Below are 25,860 nucleotides of genomic sequence, written 5' to 3'. Positions count from 1 at the left end.
ACCGCAGGGAAGTTTCTACGGAGGAAAAAGACCTAGTGTGCCATGGGTTACTGTTTTCCAGAAACTTCTGAGTGAGTTTAGAGGACTGTCATCCAGTTTGTAGCCAACTAACATATAACAGCATCTCCAAAAATAATCTTAGCCTTGTTTAGGTTGAAGCCAGAACAAAATGTCCACAACGGAAAAAGAAGACGAACCCTCGCGCGCGCACGTGAACGCGCACCGAATTCCTCTGACCAATCAGCATTGGGAGAGAAGCCCATCTCTTGTGCGTCCTCGTCTCCGCTCGGACTTTTTAATCGCTGTTTGTCTTTCAGAAGTGAAAAGGCACGCTGCTGGGCTTGTGTTTTATTTTTAAATCTACATTTTTTAGCCACACATGGCGCGACTTCCTCAGAAGTTTTGGTACCACTTCTAAGTTGGCGGTTGCTATGGCTGCGAGTTCATGCGAGGCTGGTAGAGAGGGAAGTGACGAGAGGCGCTGTTGTTGGGACACGTGACTAGAGCTGCACTGATCTGTTTTGACAAGCAGCAGGGAGGGAAGTGAGGAAGGGAGGCAGACTGTAAAGCATCACGACTAGGAGGACTCACTGTTCCTTTCATCTGCATTTCGCCTGAATAATATCAGTACCGACCTAGTCCTCTAGTTTTAGTAGTCAGCTGGTGTCAGCGCCCTGACAACAACGGTTGCTCCTTAAAAATAGAAAAAAAGCTTGTGGGAAACGTCGCCGTCGTCCCCGAAGCGTTCGGTCGGAGTCGGACTATTTGTTGTCGGTTTGAAAAGTTTTAATGAGGATCACAAAGGAAGTCTGTACAGGTGGCGTTTCTAACGCAAAGTAGATGGCGACGATTCGAGCTTTGTTGACGGGCAGAAAGTGCACTATGTCCGTGTGATTATCGCTGGTTATCGTTTCGCGAGAGGAATGATAACGCTGAAAATGTTCTCGTCTTAGCAGAGAAAAATACCGAGACCGCCCGTCATCGGTATTAGCAGCTGAGCCGTGGCTACCTGTGCTACATTAGTGGGGGGTTGGGGATGTTTGCGAGGTCGTCGTCACTAGCACCAGCTTAACAATACAGAAACAGTAGGGGTTATATAGTTGGTTGAGTTTGCTTTCTGGATAGCACTGCTGAGTTAGCAAACCCCCCGCGTCTTGGTAGTTAGGAGCCAGCCTTACACAAACGGGGACACCGAAATGAACCACGACTTAACTACGGTTCAGGTGGTGGAATTTGAGACTAGCTGCAAGAGTAGCCGGCTTGCTAGTTAAATTATTTGCAGTCAGAACGGCTAGGCGCTACCAAGCAGACTGACAATCCTTACGCTCACTGTAAGTGGCACACGCTATCTGTTATCTTTGTGTTTGACAATACAGCGCGACTGGATGGGAGCAGACAGTAGCATGCTAACAAAGCAATGCTTTGTTGTTGGATAGGGGGCAGTTGGCACCAACACGCAGGCTTCACAGCTGATATTATTGCTTAGGTAACGCAGCAGCTCTCAGTCACAGAGAGGGGGTTTAAGGGGGCCAGACGCCCGTTGTGTGTGCTGTCCAGGCTAGGTGTGTTAGGAAAAAAGAAGACTGGGAAGATCTCTGCAGGAGCACCTGAAGGCAACCTGATGACACTGGACAACATGAAGCCCGAGCGAGGTATGTGTGGCACCAGAAAAACACGCATACACAGACATATATTTATAATGTATCTCCCTGGGGTGGTCAGTGTTTGGGTAAGCTGTGCATTTCCGGCTTTTAGTAGACTGACTGTACCCATTTCCCCGAGAGAAGAATCAGGTCAAAGAATTATGTAACAGCTGGTCAGCCTGGTCACTGGTTATTTGAATTAACAGATCCTGACTTGGGTAAATGAGTACGTTTGTGTGCAGTAAAACACACATTTGTTGCTCTAATTTACAATGTTAACCCTGTCAGCTGTTTTATTTCCTCATTTTTTGCATCAGCATATAACCTGCAGCTCTTGTTTTGGTAGTCTCTTGCACTGGGCTGCTGCAAAATATTCTTGACACCCACCCTGTTGTGGAAATAAAGCTCCTGCCTTATGCTCTGCAACCTGTTTACAGCTCACTGTATCTGCAGCAAGAGGTAAAACAGGGACGGAGGGGGACATCCTTGTTTGTTTCAGTGTGATTATGCTAATTATACTATTGCATCAATTTGCAAAGGGTAACTCGGTGCCTAAATCTCTGCCCTCAGACTGTTAACAATAGGTTTTGTGTAAGCTCCTTTATTATGTTAGTTGAATTATTCACTAACTAAATGATTCATTTGGTGACTGAGTGGTTGTTTGTGACCCAGAGTTGTGGTTGCTTGAATTTGTGGAAATTCCAAAATAGCACCATACTTGGAAGCAGTGAAGGGTGACTGTTTTCAGTCAGTTATAGTCTTTGTGTTTACATATGTTGTGAAACTGCACACAGGCTACTGACTGGTTTGAGTGGGCTCTTACTTAAGCACAATATGCTGATAATAGGACCTTTACACCGCACAGTAAACATGTGCCCCACAAGGGCATAGGTTTTTAATCCCAGCCTTACCTTTCCTTGCCTGTAGGATCCTTTATATAGAAACACAGAGCCAAACATTTGTGGGATGTGCTTTGCCAGAGTAAAGGGCACACTGGTTGACATAGTACAGTGTAATTATAGCCTAATAATGCAGCAAAGCATACTAGGTCAACTAGTGCAATTGATTTACAAATAATCTGTATGCGTCTTCCTGCCTTGTGCAGGCCAGTAGATTGAGAGCTGTTGGCCTAAGACACATTTCTACAGTGCATCTGTTCTTTACCCTTCATGGATTATCGCTGTCATGTTCTAATTATGAAAGCCTGTGCCAGTAGAAGCTGCACCACAGCAGTAGCTCACCGTTTGACTGGCAGATACTGTGGTGCTATTGTTATTTTGAACATACTGTGCCGTCCCTGTGGTGGAGATGCCAGATTGCTTATAGGCTAGATGCCTTCTTTCTCTTGCTTCATTTCTCAGAGAAGGGACTGCAGTGGAGAAGAGAGGAGCTGTTTACTTAAGCAGCATTTTCACACCTGAACTCTGGACACTGTCAGGGTAATTAGGATAGTCACTGTCCACAAAGCTGCCCTTTATCACATGAAGGAGACAGCATGAGATAGTCTCTGGACATTTACCTGGTCTGTTGTCACATGGGCTCAGAGTTTCATCAGGAAAGCTGCTTATTGGGATTTATTTTCTTAAATGCACATCAAATGTCTAAAAAATAAAAGTTCAGTGATATAGCCCATATTAGCTTTAAAGGTGATCTACTAACAATAGAGAGAGTAGCACAAATTAGTCAACTTGATGAAGGAGCAAGTAATCTACTGTCCAAAATAATGCATGCTAGCACAGGTTTTATGCATTACCTCGGTTACTGTGCATAATACCTGCATTGTTCTGGATTTTATTTTTCTTTTTAACCTGAATACCTTGGGAGGCAGAATCAGACATTAATCTAAAACACTTTAATCCCAAAATAAGTTCATTTGAATGTCGCAGAGCTGTGTGTGCATGTGCACTGCTGAGAAAAAACACAAAAAGCATTGTGTGAGCTCTGGAGTTCTCATGAAGGACTCATCTCTGCATGGCTGAAAACCTGAAACTCAGTGACAAGCTACAGGGAAGCTTTGGCACCGCATTTACATCGTTAAGCCATTCACTCATGCCAGTACAAACTCATTCTGATAACATTTCTAAATGAATTAATACTCTGAGTATCATCTATCACAGCTACATCAGGAGAAAAAATAAGACAGTGTCACAAACCTTATTAAACAACATTTGTGTGGTACATTTAAATAATTTCTTAGCAAAATTTTGCACTGTGAAAGTCAAACTGTTACAAATACACGGGCAATAAGGCAAGCAGGAAAATCAACCATGTCCATGCTTTTCAGTAACAAAATTTATACTGCACCTATTCAGTAAATGCTGACACTAGCTTTTTACTGGTAAAAGAGGGCTTTGCACTGCTGCTGATTGTCAGTAAATCTGGCCCCATGTGTGGGGAAAGACCTTCAGGCTACTGAAGGTCACCAAGGTCAGACTGAGAGTTCCTAGGAGTGCCTTGCTTTGTAAGTCCAAAAGAAAGAACTGAACAGGTCCAGACACATCTATCTCACACTGCCTCAAGTTGTACTGCCTCTGACCTCCTGATCAGCTTGGCGGAAAAAGTCATACCTTCTGGGAAAATGATAAGATGAAAAAGAAGTACTCTGCCACATCTTGCTCCTTACTTCACCATTAACCCTTTTGAGATAGAATTAGTGGACTTAACAATGGTCAAATTCAACATATCAGACTAGTCTTTGTGGTGAGCAGACCTATCAGATCCCATGTAAGTTGGATGAAAATGCTCCAAATTTTGCGGTTTCTTATCCCTTCATGAGCTTAATGGATTCATACACGCAGGAGTGCATGTTTTAAATTTAAAACCACAAAAGAGCACTAATGTCAGACCCTTTCTCAGGTATCAGTTTATCAGAAATGATATTTAGGGGAAAGAAGCAGAATCAGTCTTGGTCTTCAAAGAGCCCAGCTCCCAGATAATTTGGACTTCCAAGAAAAAAAAAATACTTTTCTTAAAGTTCATGCAGCATCTCTTTGGGGCCTTAGTGAAGTGTGTGTTTGTTATTTATGAAAAAAGGAGCACTTATATTCTGCTCCGGGGCCTAACCAGAGTCATCTGACCCCCTTGTTTTTCTGTGAGTTGAGCTATGAGTCAGGACACCATGTGTGTGAGTGTATGCGGGTGTGAGAACAGAGTGAGTGTGGCACAGTATTCAACAGATTGCTGTTGGCCCTAATAAGCGCTGTACCGTTGAACCATGTGGCTCAACTGACAGCTTTTACAGGTGCCATAAAGAACAGCTTTGGAAAACTCCGGATCCATTTACACTAGTCGGGGGAAAAATGGCTTTTTGTATTCTTCCAAACTGTTGCTGCTTAAGTGTGGTAAAGCTGGGTTTTAAAAAGACATAAGTTTGCTTTGTGTAGCAGAGGAAAGCACGATTCAAAACCACTTAGGAATTGTTTATGGTATAAAATCCTCCGTTTTGCTCAGCTGTGGCCTTTTTCACTCTTAGATCAGTGGAGGCTCGTTACAAATAAAAGCTGATTTGCATTAGATGTTGACTAGGGATCATATAGATGAGTAATGAGCAAGTTTCCTTATGCCCTCAACCACAGCTCTCATTGTCCACTTTTCAAACAGTATAGTCTGAGATGATCTCAGAGCTAGTCATGTCGGACTTAGTCAGCTGGCAAGCCTCAGTTCTGCATTTGTGCTCTCTATAATGCTACTTGGTGTGTTTGTACGCCAGTGCTTCCAGTTGAAAGAGGGGTCGAGTACAAGTCCACCTTCCCCCACCCTCCAAGCTCGCACCACTGCCTGCCTTCTGCCATACGTTCAGCCAGATTACAGCTGCCCCGAGATGTCCCCAACACTTGCCAGCGGATCAGCGTCTACACTCTCACTGATGAGAGACCCAGATAACGCCGAGCGACATGCACTGTTGTCCCGTATAGCACCTGTCTAGTCTCGTGCTGTCTTTGCATCCTCCTCAGCTGTGATTTACCTCCACAGCAGGAGGCTGACACAACAGGTGCTCTCTTCTGTTTTACTCCTCTCACACAGTTGGAGCCATCATTGTCTTTTTTAATTTATTTACTCATTTATCTACCGAGCTTCTGTTCTCAACATGTTTTAGCTTCAGTGAAGTCCAAAGTTATTTGGACAGAGTTTCTGTAATTTTTTTCTCTAAACACCATCACAATAGATTTGAAATAAAGCAATTATGATGAGATTGTGTGGAGAAGTGTAGATGTCTGGCTTTAATTCAAAGGGTTTAATAAAATGATTAACCATTTAATTTCATTAAATCAAATTCAGTTTTATTTGTATAGCGCTGAATCACAGCAATAGTCATCTCACTTTATATAGTAAAGTAAAAAAAATTAATTCTGGCCATTTATGCATTATCCCTCCTGATTGTAAGGCACCTGAAAACTAAAAATATGAATCTATTCAATACAAAACTACTTTATTGTTTTTTTATTTTAAGGAATGTTTGTTCTCTTTGTCTGTTTTTTTTTTTTTTGTTGTTTGTTTTTTTTAACCTGGGGATATTTCTTCTGTCAAAGTCTTGCAGCTGGAATTAATTTTATCTTCTAAGTGCTTTTCCATATTGCCTTTTCAATACAACAAAACAGCCATTTGCTGACCCAGCTGCAATGAACATGGATATTGGACTGCCCATTGTACACCCAACTTTAGAGCTGCCTTTCGCAATGAATACCATTCAGCTGTGAGTTACTATCCTGGCCCCTAGAGTAATCAGCCTAAATCAATGCTGTTGTGACAGGTTTCACTGTAAGTAGCCTAGCCTAGCGGTCGTATGGGATTGGGCACCCACTCCTCCCAGACCAGTAATGCTCTTACGTAATGCTTGAGCATTTTATTAAGAACACCAAACCTTTATCTGGACTTAAATGCAAGTGTGCTCTTACCTTGTACATACATGCTGTGTGTGCATATATAGACGTGATGTTTAAGATTACTACTTTAAAGAGCTTTATCCACACGCAGACATAGAAGCAGGAACACTTAGCCCAGCCACTTTGTTAACCCGCATTGTTAACACACTTTATGGACAATCAAAAATACATAGTCCACAATTGGCCCTGGACTGGCTGAAGCAGTAAGTAGCAGCATGGGTCATATTTCTACTGCCAGTGAGTGATGTCATTGCTTGTTTGTTCGTCACATCCTCCCGCCCCTGTGGCTCCTCATAGCCAACCAGCAGCCAGCTCTGCAGGAACAGGAAGAGCCATCTGGGCCTGGTGATTTTTCTTGGTGGGGGTGGTGTTGTGGTGATGTCTGTGTCTCTTTGTCTTTGTGCATTTAGTTTCTTTGTTTTTAGTTCTATCTGTCACTGATTACTGATCTGTTTAGTTTGTCTCCCTTTTATACTTTTAGGGTTAAAAAAAAAAAGAAAACGAAATGAATTCACGAAAAACTAAATGTTACCCTTTAGTATAAGCTTTTGAATTGACGGAGACAAGCTAAACAGCGTTAATGCAGTAAACAAACCATGTTTCTATGTATAGGAACTTAATCTCCATGAAAAATCAAATCTGGGTGGTGCATCCTTCCTTCCACTTGAAGTTTTAATCCCTGATGTGACATAACAACCTCGCTGTTACACTATAAGCTATGCGGGATGAGCCCTGTTAGCTTGAAAAGCACAAAAATACAAGGCACTCATGCTTGTTAGAAATATTTAGAGTATCCATTCATTGGTTTCTGAGTTATTTCTGGAACTGAGAAACCAAAATGACAGCTTCTTGTTAATCTCAGCGGTGTTTGGAGAGAGTATGTTAAGGGATGTGTGATTATCACTCTTCTGCCAGGTCTGAGAGGAGGGAAAACCTCCTGGCAATTACTTTTCTTTCTGACTTCCTTGCTCCACTGGTTTTCTTTTACTTCTCCTATCTCCCTTTTCTCTCCTCCCCATTTTCTCTCCACTCCTCTGTATCATATCACATATAGACCTCAGCACTTAACACCCCCACCTCCACTATCTGCTGATAATATCGAGAGAAAAAACATATTGACAGAAATAGGGCTACCTTGACTTACTATTTTATACACAAGAACTAAATACCTGGCAGTGTACCATGTATTTTTACAGGCTTCTCAAAGAAGGCATTATGCAAATATTTGTGTGTGTAATAATGCAGGGAGTTCAGGAAAAAGTCATCCTATTGACCGGCAGTCAGAGTGACTGTGTCATAAAGCAAATGCATTTTCATTTTTGCAAATTAAATTTGCATTTCATGCTGATATGACCAGAAAGTCAAGAGTGGCTGATGAGTCCAAATCTAAATGTTATCTTTATGAGAGCTTCTGTGTGTAAATTACATTGTTTGTATTCCAGGCATTGCATATAAAAACATTTTCTCGACTGTGTTTCATTTAAAGATGTGCTGGTCAAGATAATTCCCATTTGTGATACAGTGCAAACCTGGGGCTTGGGTGTCTGCTCACAAGCCAATGCCAGTATTGCATTTGATAGCTGTTTTCCTCATTGTAAGAGACAGGGAATCTTTTATATGTTTTAAGGCAAAATCAGGATCAACCTCAACAGCGCTGTTTTATCTTAATGAAATAAAATGTGAGGAATGAACAGATTTCAAAGTTTGTTCAGAGAATGTATTTATTTGTAAGTAAAATAATAAATGACAGCAGGTCCATGATAAATGCAGTGGAGAAAAAAAGGATGATATTCGCATAATTGATTAACGTAGTCTGATTAGGCTTCTCACAATCATGTACATAACGTGGAAATGATGGGAAACAGCTTAAGTGAAATAATGTTTAATCGAATCCCAGCATGGGTTGCAGTGATCCAGTGTCCTTCTTGCCTCTACTTTATGTAACTTCTCTCAGACCAAACATAACAAGTGGAAATGAAAATTAGTAGAACTAGTAGTAGTAAGTTAAAAAAAAATATTCAAAAGTACAAGTGAAATGCCTCCAAACTGCTTTGCTGTTAGCTTCTTCTATGCTGTTAGTTCTCCTGATAGCTCCTGCTGCCACATTGCAAAGTAAACACAAAACAACACAGAGCACTGAATAGTTCAGCCCAACACGTCGTCACCAATACCTGATCCAGCTAAGATCCAATCCAAATCTTATAGCAGTATAAATATTCCATTCTCTAACCAATGTTTATAAAATCAAAACCACTACTGTCAGTTGCCATCATTTTTGTTTTGTTTTGTTTTTCGACTGGTTGATGTTTAATATAGCCTCAACAGTCCAGAGTGAATCAGAAGGCTGTTGAATCCTCTTGAAGGGTTTAATTTCTGTTACCAGACACCACATATCTTTGGTTGCAAAGAGTCTTACATAAGCACCACTTTAATCAAGTTCACACACCACACACCTCACCAGCTTCTCTGTTCCCATGCTCACTGTGTGCTGTTGTGGTCAATTACTAAAAGACCAAAGTAGGTGACTCAGAAATGAAATGTCAGATGACACTATTAAGACAGAATAAGACACAAAATAAAAGAATTAAAAAAAATGCATTGCTTTCTGTGACTGTGATTCTGTTGACTTATCAAATTATTAGATACAACTTTTTTTTCTTTCTTTTGTAGATTTAATTGGGTTCTTCTCTCTCATGTGACCTCTTCTTTTAGAGTAATGAAATAATGGGTACACAAACACACAGACTCCCGGTGTCTGTTAATGGAGAACACCTTCGGGGCTCTTTGTGGAGGCGTTAAGCACATTGTTTATTAACCACAGTGTTAGGTTGAGTTAATTTGAAACTCATCACAACTACCCCCTCTCCTTAACTCTATTGTCTCATCTCAGTTCTTTCAGGCCAACAACTAGGCTATGTAATGAGTCAGGTGATTCCTTATCACTCCAAACATTGCTTCATCCTCCCAGCAAACCAGCTGACAGTCACTCTTTCCTGCTCATCTGTGGTTATTGCTCTTTTCACCTTTGCTCGACAGGCTTTAGTGGTTCGATTTTTTTTTTCATATAGGTATATGCTTTTAATGAATGCTGTTGAAATTTGCTGTCAGGAGCTGTAACCTTGCCCTTTCCTACCAGATTAATCATTCTGTATAACCCTGCCAGCAGTAAGGCAAAGGTTTAAAGCAACTGTGTCAGCTTTAGCCTTTTGATTCTTTGTCCACAGCAGCTAATTCCAGTCTCCAACCAAATCAGTCTGGCCCACTTTTTGCACAGCCTTTGGAGCTACACTGCTCGGGTTGCTTAATTCAGACTCCCCTTTCTAGAAATTGACACTAGCAGCACAGGAGGGGTCAAAGGCCTGTGCATTTGCGTTAGACAGGGTAGCTCTGATTACAGAGAGAGGCTGGGTTGTCCCACTGCCCTAGTGTCCTGTCGCTGCCAGCATTCAGCTTGCTGAAATTTAATAGTGGTCTTATGTGGAGTGAATATAACCATAAAAATGACCAGGATTTTGTTTTGTATTTTAAATTTCTCATAAAAATTATAATGTTTTCATCTTCTTTCCAGCACATCTAGTATAATATCAGGCTGTGTATTTGTAGTCTTGGGAAGTAATGCAAGATAAGAATCCGAGTAGATGAAAAATAGACTCTATAGTGTACATTTAAAGGCTACGTTAGAGAGGTCTACTTAACTGTTGGCCCCACTGGAGCTTAGCAATTCTCACTTTGACCACTGCCCACCTTGTCCACTATTGCTGTACTTACTCCACTCCAGTTCAGGTTAGATAACAGATATTAGTTAGACAGTGAGGTTGAAAAGAACCACTCTTGCTTGAATAACAGAGGCTTTGTGCCTCACAGCTCCAGTGTGTGCAAATAAGGTCAAACAGGATACTGCAGAGAGTTGAGGTCAAAAAGGGCACCGTGGAAGGGTACACCGGACCTTTAAAGATACTATTATGGATATTTCAGGTGAAATCAGGGGGGATTTGGAGACTCCAGGAAGAGGTGATTAATTATTATTACTAAATGTCACAAATGCCTGTCTTTTTTTTAAATCTCATGAAATTTTACTGTACTTTTCATTCTGCTTAACTGTTGTTCATTCTGCTGTATTTACACCAGGAAGCTGCCCAGTGTAACCAGTCTTATACAGTTAGCTGCCAAGCAACTCATTTGTATAATAAGGGGTTTAAGTACCTTACTTAAGGACTTCAGTTGCTATGGTTGTCAAAGACGAAGGGAACATACTGCATCTCATTTTTAACCCTGGATGTCTGTACAGGATTTGAATTTACACATTTGTATTCACTGGCTAGCCAAGAGTGTGCAGATTTACAGTTCAGAAAGGCTGTAGAAGCTGAATTTGCCAGTCGGTATAGTTAAAGCTGCGTTAATTACTGTGGAGTTTCAGTGAAATCCTGCAGACTCATTACACTCCATCAATTGCAGTTACCTAACCACAATAAACTGCCATTGTTACTGGTTCTTTCATCATCCAGTATTGACCTAATACTGTAAGAAAGCTGAACAGATTTGTGTGTATGAACAGAAGTTTTCTTGGTTTTGAACTCAGTGACATACAGTTTTGTTCTCATTAGCCAAATGAGAAATATCCACCTGTAAGTTGGACATGGAGATGAGGATATGTAAAGTAGTAAAGTCAAATAGTAGCAGTTTAGACAAGATGCATAGCTCTTTATAGCTCTTTTATAAAATAAAAAAGCCTGAAGTTAACCTTTTGCACCTCAGCTCAGATTAGGTTTGTTTGTTTAGTCCTTCGGAGTCCAGTTAAGCTTCACAATAGTGATTTTTTGTTTCCATGAGCTCAGAGGTTGTTTTATCATGTAACATCAGTAGTATGTTACTCAGCTACTAAACAACAGCTCTTGTTTTATGTCTGACAATAATGGGTGTGATAGAGAGGACAAGGTGGGGTGCCAGTCTGGGTTGTGCATGTGTTTGTGTGTCATTTGTCTGTTGGCAGTTGGAGAATAAAAGCTGAGTTCACAAAGAAGGGTTCTCCTCAGCTGTAATGGGACTAAAGTCCCTTAGCCAATCAGAACTTGTTGCTATGTCTCATGTGAATCTGCCCCTTTGTGTTGTTAGTGGGAGAGGGACACACACACACACACACACACACATTACAGAGTCCATAGTTTAAAGGAAAGTGGGAACGTTTTTAGAAAGGCAGAGGAAAATCCCAATATAGTCTTTGTAAAACTAGTAATTGTCAACGGAGTCCAAGGTTTAGTGGTGAGATACATTGGCAGCCAGCTTATTGATGAAATTTAAAATACCAGGGTCTCTCAGTCTGTTAGTAAAAAACTAAAACAACTGTGATTTGTTTTGTTTTTAAAATTGAAGCTGGAGTTCTTTCTTTATGAGAGATCTTTACCATTATTTACAGCCGCTGGCAAAAACATGCCGGTTTCTTGGCAGACTTCACCACTTCCAGTGTTTTGTAATCTTGTAACACAAGGCAGACAAAAGCAGGAAAGGTGAGCTGGCAGTGATGTGTGATTCATGTTTTAAAACGCTATGGAAACGCAGCTGACCCTGTTTATTACAAGTGAAGTTAAGCAAAGCAACGGTCCTCTGCTGTTTTACTGCAGAGATGGAGAGTAAAAGCTCTGTCTGTATAGCGATTCACATTAGAGTACCATAAACACTGAGGATAACATGCACAGCGACCTAGAGAGGGCTCAGCACTCACAAAGCGAGCATGATCACATAAACAGCTTAACTGTCATAACAGAAAATCATAATGTGCAAAGCAAGGCCGTGGCATAGAGCCGGAGCACCTCACTGCACCCTTACAGAGCACAGCTGAAGCGTTAACTGTCACTTGCAAAGACACATATTGGCGCAGATCATTGCTACACAGAGACACTCTTCAATCACCGTGACGGGAATCTTTAACACAATTTTCCTGTTGCCTTGGTAACACGTGTCCCACCCACCTTTCTTCCCTGGTCAGCAGTTATGATCATTGATCACAGTCTTCTTCCATTCCCAGGTCAGTCAGCCAGGAGGAAAATGACTAAGACCATATCTGTTTTCTTCCTTTTGTGTTGGAAGTTGTTTTTGTTTGTTTGTTTTTAATAAGAAAAGCGGAGGTTATTTATTGCTACAGAGCCTGTGTGGTTATTGCTGGTTCTTCTTTCACAGGAAATTTAGCAAGATTGAAGCTTTTATATTCCTTACATAGGTGCACTGTGTTTGGGAGCACTTTTAAAACTGGCAGATGTTGAGAAATAGATATAGTAAAGCTTCTTATTTTTCACTGGTGAACCTCTTTAAAGATTTTGTCATCTGTATCTGATAAATGCTGTTAATTCAGTTGTCTGAAACCATGTGCATCACAGTGTTGTTTCCTTAGAATTTCCCACGATGTTACAGTTTTTGGTGATACTCTAAGCTTCTTGTTAGCTCGTGATATGTGGTACATGGCATGGGGGTGGTTTTTTGGACCAGCTTGTGAAGTTATACAAGACTGTTCCCTCTATCCAGATGTTTGACTTTTTTTGTTTTTGTTTTTTGGCTTTAACTTGTAACCCGGTCCTGTGGTTGTGTGTTACTGTCCCAGTGTGAGTACTGGTACTTTTAGATGAAAGCTGTAAACCAACATGCTGTCCCAGTCAGAAAATGATAAAGTTTTTGATCTACAGTAACTAAAATTAAAGGTTATTATTTTGTTTCATGGGCTCATTGGGATTTAGTGGTAGTACTTTTTATCTGTGTTGTGTTGACTGGCAACAAAGTGTCAAAGTATTTGGGTCAACCAAAACTGTTTTACACGCACTCAAAGTGTCGTAATTTAAATCCAAAGTCCTGTTTTTGTTCAGCACAAGTATTTTTTTTATAACCAAATTCAAGCATCAGCATTACAGGATATATCATAGTTTCGCAACACTTCACCAATTTAATGTCTTTAATGCAGAGGAATAGAAACAGTCGTTGGTACTGTGGATTTTTGACGAGTTTTCTGACGGTTTACTGGAGAATACCTTTAAAAAAAAAAGTGCAAGGGTGACATCACCATGTGGAATAAATGCCTGGTCCAAACAGCTTATATTATATGAAAGGTCTCCTTTTTACCTACATCTTGATACCCAGCTCATTTCTAGCTGTAATATATATTCACTATACTTTTCTAATGTAGTTATTTTTAACACACAGAAACTTGTGTTATTGCTGTGAAATGGAGAAACAACATTGGTGTTCATACATATTATAGTTTGGAAGTATTACATATTGGTCAAACAACATTAAGACCTAAGGCAGTTTTTCCAAATCCTTGAGAGTTTGAGAATACAGAAAGGCCTGGTTCACAGAGGATCTCTGGATCTCCTTTTGCAATTTGTTGCCTGTTCAGCTTGTGTCAGTTTTCTTTTTGCATAAACTAGTAGGTCCCTCTTAATCTCTTACAAAGCTTTAAAGTGGAACATCTGTATGCCGTGACAGTTGTGTTCAGTGCTTTGTTCTCATTTTCTAACTCATACATGAATTATTCCTTTACTTGGAGACAGTTGGTCGATCACATTGTGGAGATCATCTAGCTCTAAGACAACATTGACGTTTTTAACATGAGAGCTTCATGACGCATGTAATGAAAACATCGGAGCTGACTACGAAAACAGACACTTCCTTTGTGACTTCTTGTTTGGCAAGAATAGTGGAAGATCTGTTTTGGTTGTTTTTTGTTTTTTATATTAGATTTTGGGACAGATAGTCGTGATCCTTCAGATGTAAAGCAAAATAGTTATAATTAATTTGGTCCTGTAAAAACCACCTGGTCTCCAAATATAATCAGTCAAACTGCAGAATTATGGAACAAAAGGGCGGGGGGGGCGAAAAGCTTTGCAAACAATTCCCATAGTGGTAGAAATGCATTCGCAAGAGCTGCTGACACTTCAAAACTGCCACCTGCTTTGCCACCAGTGCATTTGTATACTTTAAGGCTGAAAAGCATGCCTTCATTTTTTGAGGTAGTTGCACAGTGGACACCAGGCTGCTTGCATAAGCATAGCTTTGTGGTGGACTTCATGGGAGTCCCTGTAGAAATAGTCCACAAAGTTGTCTGTACTGTGATACTTGTACAGAGTTAGCTCAGCATAACAGCTATAATATGTAGAAATCAAAAGGAACAGAGAACTGCATGGATGTCAGCATTTTAACAAGTAACTTGTAGCTGTTAGAACTTTTCTCACAGTTTTGTAATACTGATGATTATTCTTATCTTTTAATAGCGTATGACTTCAGGCACTCTCTACTTTAGCAGTTTCTAATATGGGTTTTCATAGCAGACACCATTACAAAGTCATCAAATAGTTGGTTGTGGGAACCTTCACTTTGAAATAAGAGTGAGAAAAAACAGAAAAGGAGTGCTTACCAAGTTGTGTCTATATTTATCACACTGGGGGCTGCAGTAAAGGCATTTAGCATAGAAGAACTGTCTTGTAAAAATACAGCTGTGAGTGTGTCTTTATATCTCTATCAGGACTGCAAAATTCGTGATTTAAAAAGAGAGCCTTGGGGTTTTTTACCATTCAAAATCCAGAGGACAGTTGTGTCCAGATAATGAAAATTTGCATTTTGTAATGTCTTTTGAGCATTGTTGGGTTTGTTGAGAAGCAATGATGGTGCTTTGTTAGATGAAGGTTATGCTGTGCACCAGTAGTGCATAATGTCACATGTTGTGGTGCTGCTTCCTTTGGTTGTTGGTGTTGATTGCTCTTGCAAAGATGACAAAGAAGATGTGATGTATGCTGCTTTTTTAATCTCTCGTTTCAATGAAACTGCATTCAGTACAGTAGATTCTCACTCGTATTTTATGAGTGAAACGGAAACGAGTGTTAGATTTGTGTTTATTTATTTCTTTTTCCCCTACTGATGCACAGTTAAAAATCATGTGACACGAAACCAATGCTTTGTTTTATTTTAATCATCCTTTCAGTAATGCATACTGTACATGATAGAAGTTTAGTTTTTCTGAGAAAAGCTTTGGCTTAAAAATACAACTGCGTATATATTGCAGCCCTTGAGCATTTGGCACTATCTGCTGTGTCCAGTCCATGCATGATTGAAGGTGAGCTCATTACTGCATCACATTTTTAATTTATATTTCATGCAGTGATGACTAAGAGGTGCAAGTGCAGCCAAAAGAACCCTTTACTTTGAACTGTTCAAGAATCAAGGACATCCACTGCTGTACCCGATCAGAATAAGAAATTTTGCGATAGGAAAGACTGAACCTTCTCTGTTTGGCTCCATTCAGAAGGAGTTAGATATCATTGTGTGTTAAGCTGACACACCTCAGTGAGCCCAGCAGACTGCTGCCACTGCTGCACTGAAGCTGCCTGGAAATTGCCTTAATGCACTGCCTCCCGGCTGGCTGGTTATCTGAAGTCTGCAGACCCAAAAAAATCAAATGTCTTACACTTATCAGCTTAAAACCTCAAAAGATTTTGAACATCAGGACTAAGACTGGGCATTTGAACTTTTGTAAGTTGCAAATACACTTGTGTCTTTGTTTCCTTGATTTGTCTCAGAAATGGGTCCACTTGTACAGATCTTTGTTCAGAGTTTTATTGCATATTCATCTTGAGAAAATTGTCTCAGCCTGTAAGAGCAGTCAGAGCTGTAGTATCTTGTGTGGATGAAAATCAATTATTACTATGAGGTATTTATTATTTTTACAGCATACTGATGCTCTTAAACAAAGCATGTGTGTGTTTACTGTTCCTTTTTCTCATGCTTCTAAGTTTATTCTAATATTAGACGTGGATGTTTTATACAAAGGCAAGTGGAACACCCACTGATAGATCTTTGTTGTTATGTAAATGTTGAATCATGTTTTGTTTTGTTTTTTGTTTTTTTGTTTGTTTTTTCCCTATATTGCAAAATAAGTGTTACACTCACTTAATTAAATTAATTAATTAAAATAAAATCAAGGAAATCCCCACTGTAAAAATTGGACTCTCACAGTGCATAGGGTATGTGTTGAAATGTGTTGATGTGCTGTTCTCATCTATAAGAGCTGCTTCATCTCCAGAGTCTTTTATTTATTCTTTTCTGTCCTGTGAGTATTCTTTGAGAGGAACTCGGCTGAGATAAATGTCACCTAATTTGCTTTATTTTTAAGAAATTTCTTCCAAGGTTCAAATATTTGAATGAAATTCACTTGACAGACAGTTAACTGAAAACATGGTTAAAATGACTTCCTGTCTCCCCTTTGAACTAACTGTGTAGGTTTCCGCTTTCCCCTTCAGTCATCTGTCTCCTTCAGTATCTCTACAGACCTTCTGTCTTTCTTTTTGTGAGCTCTGGCTGCTGCCCTGCAGTATGTTATCCCCCCTCTTTTTTGAGTGAGATCTATTCTTTCCTTGATGATCAGTACACCAGCTTTAGGTAGGTGAACTCTGCATTGTTGAATTCCCACAGTAACTTTGATCTGTGACTGATCTTCCACCAGCTTTTGTCTCCAGTTACCTCCATCTCACTTTTGGTAATGTAGTGAATATTTTAGTTAGTTTTTTTGTTGTTGTTGTTGTTTTTTTTTTTTTTTAACACAAATGCAAAATAGAGAGAGTAAACAAAACTTCTATGTATCAGATTTTTGAAGATGCCTTTTTGGTGTGTGGGAACTGTTTTTCTGGTATTTAATTAAAAATGGATTCTAGAAAAAAATGCTCATTGGTCAGTAATGAAAATAATTATTAGTTAAAGAAAACAGTAGCTTTGCATATTTCACAAATCAAAATAATACAAATCTAGCTTAGTTATTTAATCCTCTGTCTAAAACAAACTGTTTCGCTTGCTTCTTCTTTTAACCCATCTTTCTTCTGATTGGCTGCCCCTCATAGTTGGAAGGCTTGAACAGCGGGATGGGTGGGGCTTCTGTGCTCAAAGGTGGAGCTGTGTACCTGAGATGACTATGTTAGGGATAGCCCTTCTCATTAACATCATACAGAACAAAGCCTGAGAGAATGATTTGAAATTGACTGTTAAAAGTATATGCTGACCTAATTTATTTTAAAAATCCACCATTGTAACAGTGTTTATATATCGCAGGTCTCTTTTAACCATGCTACTCTGGAGGTGGCACAAACCGGGTAAAGTAATGGCCGTACAGAGGAGGATGAGAATGGTGGACATATGGGTACTTACGCAGCATTCTAATTAGCTGTGAGTGTATGTGTTTGAATGTTTGTATGTGTAGAGAGCAGAGCAGCTTTGGCCATAGAAAGAGGCACAACTATGCAGTGATTGTGTGGCCATGGTGCGCGGATTAATGGGTCATCTTATCTAAATGTGTGTCTCTTACATTCTGTCTTTCTCTCCCTCTTTCATGCCATCTGTTTGTGTTTTTAAACAGCTACTGGGTACACAGTGTAAATGCTCTACTAGACTAAATGCATTTATATTGTATAATTTATAAAGACAGAAACAAGTGTAAGAATCTGTTGCAACACATGCAACAAAAAAAAGGCAAACTGAACAGGTTGCTAAGGCACTTTACTGTGACGACAATGTTGGCTATCGAGAATGACCCCTATGCTCTTGTCCTGGAGGCCTTTTTCCATCCCACATGACTCTATACTGATCTTTTGGCTCAAGGAGATGGACACAGCTGAGAGGTGTGTATGTGATTGTGTGCATGTGTGTGTGCTGAACCAGGCGATCTGTAGGCGGATTCAGGCTGCTCTTGGTGGCAGGCGGTCATAGGTCTAATAATAAGACGCCCGAATCTTAATCCGACCTGTTACATAATTCACATCACACATGATCAGGAGACAGATGAGAGATCACATGCACATGGAACAGAGGAAAATAACATTTTCCATCATGTGTGCATGTATTACTGTTTGGGTTTGCTTAGTGCAGCATTTATCAGTGAAGTGTCACTGGACCTAAACACAATTGTTTTCTGTTTGCATTTCTCAAGCACTGTTAGTAGTTGCTATGGTACTTCTTTCAAACAATTTAAGGGGTCCAATGTAAACTGAAGAACATAATTTACACACATAGATGACCCAAAAACAAATTGAAGGAAGAAAGGAATAATGTATCTCAGACAAACATTAATTTAAAGCGTATGCATACAAACATATCAGCTAATGAGAGACAAAACTGCCCGTTCGAAAAGATGGAGAGGCAGGAATTAATCAGTCATGGTCCAGTGGGTAAACGGAAGATATGAGGGGAAGGAAAAGGCAGGATTGAATGTTGAACTTGTAGGCTTAATGACAAGTAAACAACTGTTACATAAATTTTAAAGTGACATTAACTATTTGTAGGTATGATTTAAAACATTGTTAGATGCCTCTAGCTTTAGGAAATAATTTTAACATATATTTATTAGCTTAAAACGATATATGAAAAAAAAGCCCTGAAGTTTTCAGGTTTCTAAAGGTCACATGTGCGTGTGAGAGCTAGTCAACTAGATGTTGAAGCTCTGCTGCCTTCCTTGTACACACCAGTAATACTATTCAGTTAAACTAATTATTCAGATTTTATAAATGGAATTTGGATTAATGCAATGATCAGACACTGCCCAGTCTTTAACCTGCCAACTCTTGTGTATTATGTGCACAGCCTCTTCCACACACTACTCAGACAGCTCCCTCACTGTAAGCAAAATTTATTGTGCAACATTTATGTCTTTTGCGTAGGATTTCGAGTATACAACCTACACAGACATGCTTGTGTGCTGTAGTGCAAAAAGCCAGCACATAGTCTGGCATTTCTGATAGTTTAAAAAGTTGGTTTGATAAGTAAAGGGAAAGACAGCCGAGTTTTCCAAGAAAAGGAAGGAGTTATAAAACCATTAAACACGAAGAAGGTAGATGTGAAAAGCACTGAAAGAGGCTGCACTGTACAGTTTTCATTGTTTGGGGGTTTTGTTTTGTTTTTGTTTTTTTTACACTTGTTTTCACTTCAAATAAATTATTTGTCTATGAAGATCTAATTTGGTCTTCTCCACAGCAGGGGCTAAGCTAAAGGACCAACAACAGCGCATCACAAGCAGAAGTAGACTACAGACCTGCTGTTTCACATAATTTTGACACTGCCCATTGTTGACAGTACACAGCTACAACATGTAGACTTAAATCTGGAAAACTTGGTCTCAGGTCAATGATGCTGGTCCCTTAAAACACACAGTGTATTTTCTGTACTGTGAATGCCTTTAAAACATTCACAGTACAGAGAGCAGGACTTTTTCCTGCCACATGCTACATGTGAGAAAGGAAAATATACCAACCTGTTTCTCCAGAAATAGGAGATGGTTGAAAATAATTATTTTTCTTAAGATACTGCATTACTTCCATCAGTCATTGAGTTGAGCTTTCTGGATGAGAGTTTTTCCCATGTAGAAAGATCAGTCTCTGTACCAGCAAGATGAGAAAAATACCTTACTCTGACTTTTGTTCTGCTTTTAATCATTTCAAGTAGCAGAAATCGGACACAAATGTGATTCATTCTGAACACTTCATCTGTCCAAAGGTTTTCTTCGCCTTAGCCTCTTTTGTCTTATTCTGTATCTTGATTACCTCCTAACTTTGATTCAAGTTGTGTCTCTTTGTGTGCGTGTGTGTGTGTGTAGGCTTCATAGGAATGCTCTATTCAGGCGCAATCCTTTAATGAATGACAGCTCTCATCTACACATACAGAGCCTGGGCCCCTTAACCAGAGCCTCCATCACTGGTCCTTTGTGTGCATGTTGTGTGTCATGTTGTCCTTGTTTGTTAGCGTTCATGTGTGTTTTTGCAATATGTGCTTTAGGGGTGTATGTGTTCCCGAGTCTGGCTTTCCCTAGAGCGAAGTAATCTGACACCCACTGTGCACATATGAATTGGGAGCTGTGTGTGTGTGTCTGCTTTGGGGGGTTAGCACACCATTTCTCAGAGGCTGTTTTTTTCCCTCTGCTCACTTAAGCGCTGTTCTCCCCCCCACGCCAATTCATCAGCCCATGCTTCATTTTGTTTCTGAGTGTCACCTTTAGCCCAGATCCCAGTAGTACCAGGAGCCTCTTTGACCAACTGGGAACATCAAACCTTGGTTGGAAATCAGCCAGCCAGAACCCACCATACCCAGTGTGTGCAACCAGCCCTCATGTAAATACGAGAGACGGTGTCCTTGAATGCTGACCTTTGTCATACATTACCCCGTTGCTCCTGTCTCTTCTCTCTTGTTCTAGCTCACTGTTGGTCTCCTACTCCCTTTGTTCACACAGTTCTGATTCAGCCCATAAAGAAAAGGAGATTGTCTGTGAATATAGCCTCCCTCTCCATCTTCTTTACCCTGCTTTTATTCAGCCTACAGCTGGCTAACAGACCCCCTCCTCCCATCCCTCCCTCCTCATGTTTTGTATTGGACTGCGTCTCTCTCCACGTGCAGCACCAGCTCAAAGGCATGTAGGAGGAGTTCCCTGAGTGGAATGTGTGCGACTGGCTGGCTATGATATGCACGCACTCACACATATATACAGCAGCAGCTCATAGCTCACACTTCTGCATAGCCAGCTGAGAGGGACTCTATTCTACCCAGCCCCGCTGTGGTGGGAGGAGGACAGGGTGTGTTTATGTGCTTCTGTACTTGTGTTCTTGTGAGGACCAGCACAGTCATAGTTTCAAAGAGAGAGAGAGTGAGAGCAGTGTTTTCACTTAAATTTGACTTGAGTTTGGTTTGCTGCTGGCTCACTTATTTAGACCTGCAGAGGTTATATGTACAGGCAACTCCTGTGTGTCAGAAGAAAGAAAGCTGTGATTCTTTGTGCTGCTGTGCGTCAGCTGACCTCCTGCGGGATTCTGGGAGTTTTCTCTGGAGAAGAGCAGGAGATGGAGAACTAAGACAGGCTCTTCAGCTGTTTGCTAAAAATACCCTCCTTAAGGTCTAAGCTCATTTATAACACAAACAGCAGGATTTGTTTAATTTTGTTGTGGCAGGAGACACGCGAGCTAGTTGACTATCATCTTGCTGACCCAGCTGCACCTTTTTGTAGTTGAGAATCAAATACATTTAATGAAAGTGGCTTAGCATAAGCTGTAATTTTACTGTGACATCTAGTTCTCCTTTGTGCTCTTGTATAGCTGTTAGTCAGAGGGGAATAGCGCCGTTAAAGGTCCTGATCTCTCGTGCCAGCCCCACCCACAGCCCCTGGCCAAACTGGTGGAGCATGCACTCTTATGATTTCTCTTGAGTGTTTTCCTCGTGTAACTGGTTGATCTTTTGTTTGCAAATATTTTTCCAATGAATATTAATGATGTCATCGTCAGTGCGGCTTATGTTTATGTGCACGCCACATAGAGAAGAAACAATCAGTGTGTGGCTTCACCCGACAACTCAGCTGACATGGATGATCTAAATATATTCCTTTGAAGTGGCCAAACTGGAAAACTTGTGTCATTCACTGCATTGCCCCACACCCCTTCTCTAGACAAGTCTTTCCAGCCCAAGTTAAATGGCCATTTTCAAGCATGCAACACTGAACAGGCAGAGCAGGTGGCTTTCTGGCGTGGGTACATTCCTTTTTGTTTTTGTTTTTTTTAATTGATACTTTTTTCCAGCTGATCCCCTTTTTTTTATTATTATTATTATTGTTCATTTGAATGTGCACTGGTCATATAGCTACTGCTGACCCTTTGTTTCTTTGTCTTGTCCAGATGCAACAGAGGAGTTTTTTGAGTACGATGCGGAGGAGTTCCTGGTGTTCCTGACCTTACTCATCACAGAGGGAAGGACACCAGAGTATTCTGTGAAAGGCAGGACTGAGGGGCTACATTGTCCGCCAGCCCAGTCAGCCATGCCTCCTCTTCACAAGCATGAATGCAGCGACAAACTACCCCAGGTAAGATTTATTTCATACATCCAGGCAAGGCATAAAGTTATCTGGTACTGTACCCTACATTTAAAGGCTTGTGTTTTTTAAACTGTTCCACATTAAGAATATGGCTGCATGTACATATTGAAAGGAGCCCTATGTTTTGTATTCGTAAAATAGGCCTACTTTGGTACGCTGTGGGTCAGCAGTTAGTGGTAGTTACGTGGCCTCGAGGGCTGTTCCATGTCATATCACCTGCAATGATAGCGCTACAGATTTTTACATGATTAAAAATCCCATGTGGAGATATTATTACTATGGTCATGCTATGGACACAATTATCAGACAGGCCCGGGCATGTCTGAGAGCTGTGCATCACCCTCAGATGATGATTTAGTACCTAAAAAGAGAACTACTTCAACCAACCACAATGCTTTGCAAAATGTACAAGAAAACTGTTCCCACTAAGCGTGGAAACAACAAACCATTAAGTACAACTGGTGATATGCCACCCAAATGTAAACAAGTCACTCCACCGAGAGCTGCACACACGGGAGTTAGAGTCCATCTGACCGGAAATGCAAAGGGTGGATGGAAATTAGTGCTGTGGTTACACGGTCGAAGAGCGTTGCTTAAACAACTGGTTAAAAAGCTTGACCTACAATAAATATATATATATATATATATATATATATATATATATATATATATAAATTTTTAAGGTCTAAGAAAATATACATTATAATTTATGTTTCTGAGTGAGTAGAGTGTGACTTCATCCATTTATCTGCAGTTTGGATCAACCTTACATGTAAACATAAGGGGATCACATTTAATACAATTATATTGCGTTCTTGCCTTTCTGAAATGGTTAACAGGTCGATACAGAGCCAATCTCCATGTTACGTGTAGCCAAATGATAGATCCACCTCAATTTTAACAACATGTAGATTTGCACCATCCATCACTTTAGTAAACATTTTATCAGGAATTGAGGTGTAAAAGGCACAAAACGCTGATAACCTTCTGTGGGATGACCTTCCAGTCCCCCTTCAGGCACAGAATTTTTCCTTGCTTTAAGCAATGTCAATGTACACAGTTACTCATGCAGTCTTTGTTATGTAAACTAAAAGTTGGCTTTCCTGAGGCTGGGCGGTATACCAGTTCATCCAGTTTATCTGGTGTACTGCCCTGAATTCCTTTTAAATTTTGTCATACCAATCCACAGCTGACGTTTTGAGCGCAAACAAACAAAGATAAATTGGAAAGTGGAGATGTGCGGGAACTGAGTCTGCTGTCTCAAAAGTTTTGTTTAAAACATAAATAAATAATAATGTTTTTTGCAGTTTGTTTTTTAAGCCCAATGACAGAGGAGCACCCAATAACGTAAACAATGCGGTATGCTGACTTCATTCAAAAACACCAACAATAAAAAGATATACACATAATTTCAAAGCATAACAGGTGGCCTGTTAAGAATTAACTGTCAGCTGAATTTATTGTTTTAGTTGTGCATTTATAAAAACCAAAACAATAATATTTAAACACATTCAGTTGTTTTTGTATGTTGTTAACTCCTGACAGTTGAAAAGTAACATATTACGTAAAACTAGGTAACAGCCCTCGTGCAATAAAAACAAAAGAAAACTGCGATCATGAAAAATTAAATAGTCAGAATGAAGTGTAACATGTTAACAGGATGTTTCAGGATGAGTGGTACCTAAGCTGCTCTGATTTGATGGTATACACACTGTACTAATGCATTAGTAAAGATAATGAAGCTCTGTAATAAATTTTTATTTCTAGTTTAGCAACAGAATTGTAACTTTGTAACGAACCGCTGTGTTAGGCTGCTTTAATTTTTGCAAAGTATAGCTAATAAATTGAGTCTATAGTATATCCCTCTGTCACTGGACTGCCGTGCAGGATAAAAATATCCTCTTTTTTTTTTTTTTAAACTCAGAGGTTAATAGCAATATTTACTCTCTAGCTGCTGTGCCCCTAACTTTGGTGTTGACATTCACTAATGAACACTAACCTCTCACCTTTGTCCACGGATGTGTGTGTGCCTAGTGTCGGCAGGCGAGGCGTACCCGTTCTGAGGTGATCCTACTTTGGAGGAACAACATACCCATTATGATCGAGGTCATGCTCCTTCCAGACTGTTGCTATGGTGATGAGTGCCCCCCAAGTGATCTCATCAGTGACCCGGTCATCAAACAAGATGCTCTGCTGTTGGAGAGATGGACCTTGCAGGCTGTTCCTAGACAGTATGACACACACACACACACACACACACACACCATTTTAAAGATGGGGAATGCAAGAAAATGTCTATTTTGTTATTTTTCGTAACGTGCACTGTCCTCTTTTACCATACAAGAAGCATTATCTCTCTGCTTACTTTAATGTTCGGTTTTATTAAGCACAAAGAAGTTGTTGTGCAGGCAGATTTTTCTAAAAAAAAAAATGATTTGAAAGTGTTCAGGAAACTATTCGCTCAGGCTACTAGAATAGTCAGATTTTTTCAAAGAAGAAAAACAACACAAACATAACTTGTTTACTGGCTCTCAGCCCTGTTTGATCTTGTTGAGACTAGCTGAAAAAGCACTTGATTTATGGAATACAAAATTGTTATTACTGTCAGAGCTATTCATGCCTTAATGATAGGGAAATGATATCAATAATCTTGTTACAAACATTTTTTAACTTGACTGGACAGAGCCTCATGCTCACAGTCTGATGATAAAACCGACATCACTCTGAGCCAAATGGACAACAGCATACTCACAGATGCAGAAACTTATAACACGTCTGTAAGGGTCACTGCAGCTGCTAAACTTGAAAGGATGTACATGGTATGTTGGGTCTCTAAGTATCATTAACATGTGCTTGTTTACCAGCAGACCTGTTGCACATGGACCAAACATGGGGCATAACAATCGTCTTAGTATGACATCATGTGTTTTACAAAACTGCTGCATAAAATCTGCATTTTATTTTATATTTGGGGAACAAGGTAAACCTTCACCAGTTAGTTAAAAAACAAAAAAACCAAAAGGACAGAAAAACAAAGCACAGTTAAAAGCTTTAAAAGCTTTAAAAGAATTAGAAAATAAAACAATGGTCAAAAATCCAAAAAATGAATAATAAAAAATATATATAATTGGTGCGGTACTCAGGGAGTTAATTAGTCTGACATATTGGCCTACTTTCCTACTCACATGTGTAGGAACAAGGAACACTGTGAAAGATTAAAAAAATACACATCGTTTTCTCATTAACCTGACATACTGGCACACTTCCACCATTTTATTTTCTCTTTTTTTTTATAGAAGCGGCGACCGTTTCATTGAAGAGAAGACCCTGCTGTTGGCTGTTCGTTCTTACGTCTTCTTCTCCCAGCTCAGCGCCTGGCTCAGTGCCTCACATGGCATCGTCCCCAGAAACATCCTGTACAGGTCAGATGTAACACTCACTGAAGACTTTAACGGTGATGGGCTGA

The 25,860-nt window shown here is 40.1% G+C and overlaps 1 protein-coding gene across 1 annotated transcript in view; it reads left to right on the top strand.

Moving 5' to 3' along the window:
- Positions 1-348: 348 nt before the first annotated feature.
- Positions 349-25,860, top strand: part of atosa (atos homolog A) — a 32,047-nt gene continuing 6,535 nt past the window's right edge. Inside the window, exons 1-4 of the mRNA XM_063478346.1 lie at positions 349-1,652; positions 22,198-22,382; positions 24,429-24,625; positions 25,691-25,816. Coding sequence (XP_063334416.1) covers positions 1,622-1,652; positions 22,198-22,382; positions 24,429-24,625; positions 25,691-25,816 — 539 coding nt within the window. The 5' untranslated portion in view covers positions 349-1,621. The remainder of the gene's footprint in view (positions 1,653-22,197; positions 22,383-24,428; positions 24,626-25,690; positions 25,817-25,860) is intronic.

This window comes from Pelmatolapia mariae, linkage group LG1, assembly GCF_036321145.2.
Source record: "Pelmatolapia mariae isolate MD_Pm_ZW linkage group LG1, Pm_UMD_F_2, whole genome shotgun sequence".
In the NCBI taxonomy this organism is placed as follows: domain Eukaryota; kingdom Metazoa; phylum Chordata; class Actinopteri; order Cichliformes; family Cichlidae; genus Pelmatolapia; species Pelmatolapia mariae.
This window is presented reverse-complemented; position numbering and strand designations above follow the sequence as displayed.